We start from the raw sequence: 6,830 nt of genomic DNA on the forward strand, positions 1-6,830 counted from the left end.
AAAAGTCAGAGGAAAATGGCCAGACTGCTTCATGCTGAAAGGTTAAACACTTGTTCCAACCAAAGTATGCAGAAGAATATCTTTGATTGCACAGTATATTGAACATGTTAAGGCAGAGGGGCTACAGCAGCAGAAGACCACACTAGCCTGAGTATCTCTTCTCGTACCTAATGGCAGTCAGGCTACCTCTGGCGAGCACATGGAGGGCTGTGTGGCCCCCCAAAGAAATGCCACCTCACACCATTACTGACCCACTGCCAAACCAGTCATGCTGGAGGATGTTTGCAGGCATCCGACTCTGTCACGTCTGTCACAGTGTGCTTAGTGTGAATCTGCTTTCATCTGTGAAGAGCACAGGGCGCCAGTGGCAAAGTTGCCAATCTTGGTGTTGTCTGGCAAATGCCAAACATCCTGCATGGTGCTGGGCTGTAAGCACAACCCCCACCTGTGGACGTCGGGCCCTCATGCCACCCTCACGGAGTCTGTTTCTGACCGTTTGAGCAGGGCTCATTTTGCAGGGCAGTGGCAGTGCTCCTCCTGTTCCTCTTTGCACAAAGCGGTCCTGCTGCTGGGTTGTTGCCCTCCTACGGCCTTCTCCACGTCTCCTGATGTACTGGCCTGTCTCCTGGTAGCCCCTCCATGCTCTGGACACTACGCTGACAGACACAGCAAACCTTCTTGCCAGAGCTCGCACTGATGTGCCATCCTGGATGAGCTGCACTACCTGAGCCACTTGTGTGGGTTGTAGACTCCGTCTCATGCTACCACTAGAGTGAAATCACTGCCAGCTTTCAAAAGTGACCAAAACATCACCCAGAAAGCACAGGTACTGAGAAGTGGTCTGTGGTCACCATCTGCAGAACCATTCCTTTGTTGGGGATGTCTTGCTAATTGCCTATAATTTCCACCTGTTGTCTATTCCATTTGCACAACAGCATGTAAAATTGATTGTCTAAGTGGACATTTTGATATCACAGAAGTGTGATTGACTTGGAGTTACATTGCGTTGTTTAAGTAATTAAGTGTTATCTATCTATCTATCTATCTATCTATCTATCTATCTATCTATCTATCTATCTATCTATGTAAACTTATAAGTGAAACAAAGTCTAGGACTGGGGTAATAGAATCGTCCTACAGTTTAACCCAGTTTCATAATATGACGTCTGACAGCACATTCTGTTGTGTGAAAAACTGGGACAGTAAAAATTTGTTGTCTGTGTGACAGATATTAATCGCTGAAAATCAGGTTTGCTCGTTGCTGTTATCACTAAAAGTACTGTTCTTGCCCCAGGCCTCGTTGTTCCAGCTGTTGTCACACATTTCAAGAGTACACACCCATTAAACTGACGCGATGTCCTCTATCTGTACATGAAACTGTTCAAATGAGATGCAGGGAGGGGAGGATTGTCCAAATTTGTCGCTTTTGTTTTGTTTCACATGACTCTAGGGCCTTGGTAACAATTCAAGAAAGTCAAATTGCGTTCTCCCCGCCTTCTGAAATGCTTAAGAAGGGTTGGGCAAAATACTTATATAGCTTTAGTGGGCGATAGTGGAGTCATACAATGTTGCTGTGAGAAAGAGAGACTAACAGATGGAAGGTGAGATTTCATCTTCAGAAATGCAAACTCTTTCACTCTTTTCTGTTCCTTACTATTCATTTGTTATACAGAGCAAATTCACTCTTGATGAAAACTTTGATTATGATTGAAAAAATGATGATTGATTTTGATTATTATTATGAATAATTGCATTTTACAAACAATGTATGATGATGACAGTCAATATGTTTTTTGCAGACTTGAGGATAAAATATGTTGACCTGGAACAATCAGAAAACCTTGAGAGTCATAGGACAAATGGCTTCAGGAACACCAAATCTCTGGTGGTGCGGAGAGGAGCCCCATTTAAAGTCAGTGTTCAGCTGGAAGGGCGACCCTTCAGCCCTAAGATCCATACTCTGAGGGTGAAAGTCATGCTAGGTACTTTCCTGGATATATTGCTTGGATGCTTTTGTATACAAGTGGTCTAACCCACAATTGAAGGTTTTTGTTTGTGTTTCTAACTTCATTCCTCAATTTTCCCATCAGGTAACCTGTACGCAGTAATGCCTGTAACCTTCTCCAAGAGCTCTTCCAAGTCCAGCTGGAATGCCTATATTGACCCTGAGGAGTGGAGCCCTCTGAAACCTTCTATCTACATCTGCTCTCCTGCCTCTGCCTCAGTCGGCTCCTACAGATTTCAGCTGTGTGTGCTTACTCAGGATGGCCAGAAAAGCTCTGCATATGGCAATTTCATCCTGCTCTGCAACCCCTGGTGTTCTGGTAAGTGAAGCAAACTATCAGTACTGGAGAATCAGATTTATTTTGGTAGCTTGTTGCAGCAACCATATATGTATCAGAAATACATATATGGTTTGTGTGGCCTAACACACAAACCATATTGAAAATTACATTATTGTAAAATACATAATAAATTATTGATTACTTATTTTTAAGCGTCTGCTACATCTATGTGACTAACTGTGTATATAAAACCTGACATATAATTATGTTTCATAGTAAAATTCGGCCACTAAATTTATAAATAAAAAAGATCAACATAAGTGTGATAAAATCAGTCCGTGGACTGAATGATCTGTAAATCTCTTTGAAAATGTTGAATTGAACATGAATTGAAAATGTTAGTACACTGTGCGGTTCTAAATGCAGGATGTATTTCTTGCAGAGGATACAGTATACATCCCATTTGAGGATCAGAGAGAAGAATATATCCAGAGGGACTCTGGGTTGCTGTTTATGGGATCAGGGACAAACATTGTGGCAAGACCGTGGTCTTTTGATCAGGTAAGGAATTCGTAAACTGAACACTAAGCAACTCAAAAAAGAAAAAAAATGTATTACCAGAAGATGTGCCTTTTAAATGAGGTATTATGTATGAGTGTATCGTATTCTCTGTAGCACTGTTCTGAAAGATTCCCAGTGTTCACTTTCAGTTCACTTTAATAATTCTTCAAAACAATAGTTAAAAATGAAAAAATGTGCAAATTTTGGAGGATCAATGAATTAAAACAGTATGTGTGCACATAGTAAAATCTTGACCTTAAATCTGACTTCAAACCACCTGCTTAACAGGACGTACTCAAATTTTCTCTTTTCCTTTTTCTGCCTGTAAAGTATGAGCCTGGTGTTCTGGAGGCATGCTTGAATTTGCTCCAAGTCAGCCCTCAGCACAAAAAGAACAGAAAAATGGACTACCTGAACCGAAACAACCCCGTGTACCTCAGCCGGGTTGTGTCTGCCATGGTGAGTGTCAACAGATTCTGTCTAGCAACACAAATTCAACATACTCTTCCTTTACAAAAAGTATAAATCACATTGGTTTTTGTTTACAATCCATTACAACATAAGCATCATTTCTACTTGTTAAACAAGCTTGAGCTTAACCTGGGACACTATGTTCTGCACATTGAAAGGAAGAAGAACAGCGCCTTCAATGTTTTGAACACTAAATGTCACATGCAGCAACACTGTAATTATTACTGTAAAACTGCCAGGGCAACATGGAAGCCCAAACCTGTTTTGGCATCTTTGGCACGTGCTGTGCAAACAGTGAAAACTATACTTATGTTGTGCTTTGTGTTTAGATCAACAGTGAGGATGACCGTGGGGTGCTGAAGGGGAACTGGACAGGCGACTTCAAACAAGGTGTCAGTCCCTCCATGTGGACTGGGAGTGGGGACATTTTGAGAAAGTGGAACCAGTCTGGTAACAGCCCAGTCAAGTATGGACAGTGCTGGGTTTTTGCAGCTGTCATGTGCACAGGTGCTTATATCTTCATATTTTAAAACCTTATAAAAGCAAGTTACTTAGATCATGTAATTTTGGTCTTTAATAATCAGTTGTTCTAAATGATGATATCATAATAAAGTCTTTCATTCTTTTTTTTTACACTGAGTCATTTTTTCCATGACAGTGTTCAAATATTTTAACAGTCGTTTTTTTTAATCAATTGTGCTTTTATTACGTCTTTCAGTTATGAGAGTTCTTGGCATTCCTTGTCGTGTTATCACAAACTTCAACTCTGCTCATGACACTAATGGCAACCTGGTGATTGAGGAATACTACAGCGCAACAGGGCAGAAGTTAAACCGCACCAAAGACAGCATCTGGTCAGTTTTATTTTTTGCTTATAAACTGTATTATTTAACTACTTTAAAGACTTTAATGACATTTTAATGCTTAATGTTATCTTTTGTTGGACTTTAACAGGAACTTCCATGTCTGGGTGGAGTGCTGGATGACTCGCCGGGATCTTGAATCTGGAATGGATGGCTGGCAAGTTCTTGACCCGACTCCTCAGCAGAGAAGTGGAGGTGTGTGCTAAAAAAAGTTCTTAAACTTTTGTCATCCACTCTTTAATTCTTTGTGAACTTCTTCAGAACTTTGTTTCTGCCATCATCACAGGAGTGTACTGCTGTGGCCCTGCACCAGTCAAAGCGATAAAGAACAAGCGTGTGGACCTGTTCTATGACGTCCCATTTGTCTACGCCAGTGTGAATGCTGATATCCATACAATCATCTTGGGCCAGGGTCAGGTGCTCGGGTTCAGCAAAGACACTGAGAGAGTTGGCTCCCTCATCTGCACTAAGGCTGTTGGGTTCCCCAGATTGCAAAAGATCACAGGAGATTACAAATACATCAAAAGTATGACCATAAAACTAGAATTCTGCTAATTGATTTGCACATTATGCAATTTAATAAAGTGAAATAATAGCATTCTCACATACTCACATTTGTCTTTCTGTCTTTATAACACAGGCCCAACTTCAACACTTTCATCAAGAAGCTCTTCAAGTTCAGGCGACTCAACACTAAGAAGAGGTAATTTGTAGTTTTGAATGTATTCATCAGAGTTTATACTGAGTTGTTTAAAAACATATCTCTTCATGAGGACTTTTTCATTTTTATTCAGCAGGCTCATCTCAGGGAGTGTTAGTCTTCCTGACCCTGGACAAATCCCCCATTGTTGGGGAGCCTGTCAGCTTCAGCGTGAAAATCATGAACAAGCAGAATGTAGCCAAGATGTTGAAGGTTCACCTCAATGCCCAGGCAAAAGAATACAACCACAGCCCCTCAGACACCTTCTGGGAAAACCATGGTGTCCTACAACTGGCACCTATGGAAGGTACATTTACTTTTCTCATCTGCAACTAAAATATTCACCTTTGAAGGACTGTTGTTATTTTCAGAACTTAATCTATTTGGATTTGACCATTTATTTAACACAACCTAATTTCTGTGTCACTTCCTCTATCCAGTCAAGGTAGTGAGGCAGAAGATCCCCCTAGCACAGTATGAAGACGTGGTGGGAGATAACCTGATCAACCTTGCAGTTGTTGTGGAGGATATGGCCAGTCAGGAGAGAGTCCTGAGCTCAGAGGAGTTCAACATTGCCAGCCCACAGCTCATCATACAGGTACTTTACAAAAATTCTCAATATTTCCTCCATAATACCACATAAAGTTTTTCACATACAGACTTACCGCAGTTTAATTTTAAGTCTTTCAGGAAAAATTCCAATGTTTTGATACCAAGTATAGGTTGCTACGCAATATTATGAGAAAAATTATTTTAAGGGCATTTAGGATTTTCATATCTGATCTGATGGTGCAGCAGCCATGAAAAACTGCATCGGTGGTTTTGAAAACTTCTATTGTTTTTCTCTATTTTGAGTGAAAACTGAATCATATAGTTACAAATATGAGTTGCAGACAGCAGATGCAGACTTTATGTCATATTTATTACCTTCCATCATTTGAGGAAATGTTCTGGGTTTACTAATGTGTTTGTCCTTCAGGTTGCAGATGAAAAGTCCATCATGCAACACAGTGAACAGACTGCCCTAGTGACCTTCATCAACCCATATTCTTACCCAGTCAGTGGAGTACTGACTGTAGCTGGGGCTGGGCTGCTCCAGGGCAAAGTTCAGTTTAGGTAAGAATGATTTTCTTGTCTCACGGGCAATAATTAATAGACAAATCTGCTGGACTTTAGAACGTCATAAATGCCTGCTAATGACAGGAATTTTAAAACAGAGGAGTGTCACTGTGCAGTACAGAAAGGACCATTGTGTCTTTCCTGAAAGAATGTTGACTTTTCATTGTGGTATGTTTGAGTTGTTTTACGCATGTTTGTGTTCATGGCAGCATAGCAAGATAATCACTGAATGTTTCCACTGCTATTTCCAAGTAGTGCATGACTGTTTAACGCAGTTTGCTTACAGGCGTGATGCAAAGTGACAGGACATATATTCTAGTGTGCCACTGTCAGCCACTCTAAGTTACTGGAATAATTTCAAAATTTTGCAAACATCTTTTTTTAAAATAAGCTTTCTCCATTTTCCTGCAGGATGCCCCCACTGCCTCCAGGAGGAAGAGTGGATCAGCCAATCGCATTCATGCCCAACATGGTGGGAAAAAAGATGCTGCAAGCCAGCCTGTGGCTCACAAACATGAATGTCACCATCAGAGGCTTTAAGATGGTCTCTGTCAACAGTGTTTAGCACCTGGAGCCATGTTTCCTATGCTGTAAATGATGAATGTAAATATTATTTATTTAGCTATTTATTTTTTTTTATTTATGTGTATATGTGCTATAAAAATTAACATTGATACCCAAAGATATGATTTTTTTTATTTATTGTTGTACTTTTACCTTTATTTGAGAAATAAAATCATAAAATGTTCCATTCTGTCTCATTTCTTCTAAAAGCCACACAGTTGTTACTACTTCTTCTGGCCTGAAGATGGTGATCTTTCCCCATAAAGA

At 40.4% G+C, this 6,830-nt stretch overlaps 1 protein-coding gene across 2 annotated transcripts; it reads left to right on the forward strand.

Moving 5' to 3' along the window:
- The first annotated feature begins 1,471 nt into the window (after nt 1-1,471).
- Nucleotides 1,472-6,739, forward strand: LOC116326842 (protein-glutamine gamma-glutamyltransferase 5-like). 2 transcript variants are annotated; one of them, XM_039611961.1, is made up of 14 exons: nt 1,472-1,601; nt 1,800-1,982; nt 2,091-2,324; nt 2,728-2,846; nt 3,177-3,305; nt 3,647-3,824; nt 4,036-4,171; nt 4,272-4,375; nt 4,467-4,706; nt 4,821-4,883; nt 4,978-5,187; nt 5,321-5,478; nt 5,860-5,996; nt 6,411-6,739. In XM_039611961.1, the coding sequence occupies exons 1-14, from the start codon at nt 1,595-1,597 to the stop codon at nt 6,562-6,564; spliced, it is 2,052 nt and encodes a 683-aa protein (XP_039467895.1). In that variant the 5' UTR covers nt 1,472-1,594; the 3' UTR covers nt 6,565-6,739. The 2 variants fall into 2 exon arrangements, with proteins under 2 accessions (XP_039467895.1, XP_039467894.1); XM_039611960.1 differs by having other exon boundaries at nt 4,975-5,187; nt 6,411-6,737.
- The last annotated feature ends 91 nt before the right edge of the window (nt 6,740-6,830 follow it).

This window comes from Oreochromis aureus, linkage group 5, assembly GCF_013358895.1.
Source record: "Oreochromis aureus strain Israel breed Guangdong linkage group 5, ZZ_aureus, whole genome shotgun sequence".
Taxonomy (NCBI): domain Eukaryota; kingdom Metazoa; phylum Chordata; class Actinopteri; order Cichliformes; family Cichlidae; genus Oreochromis; species Oreochromis aureus.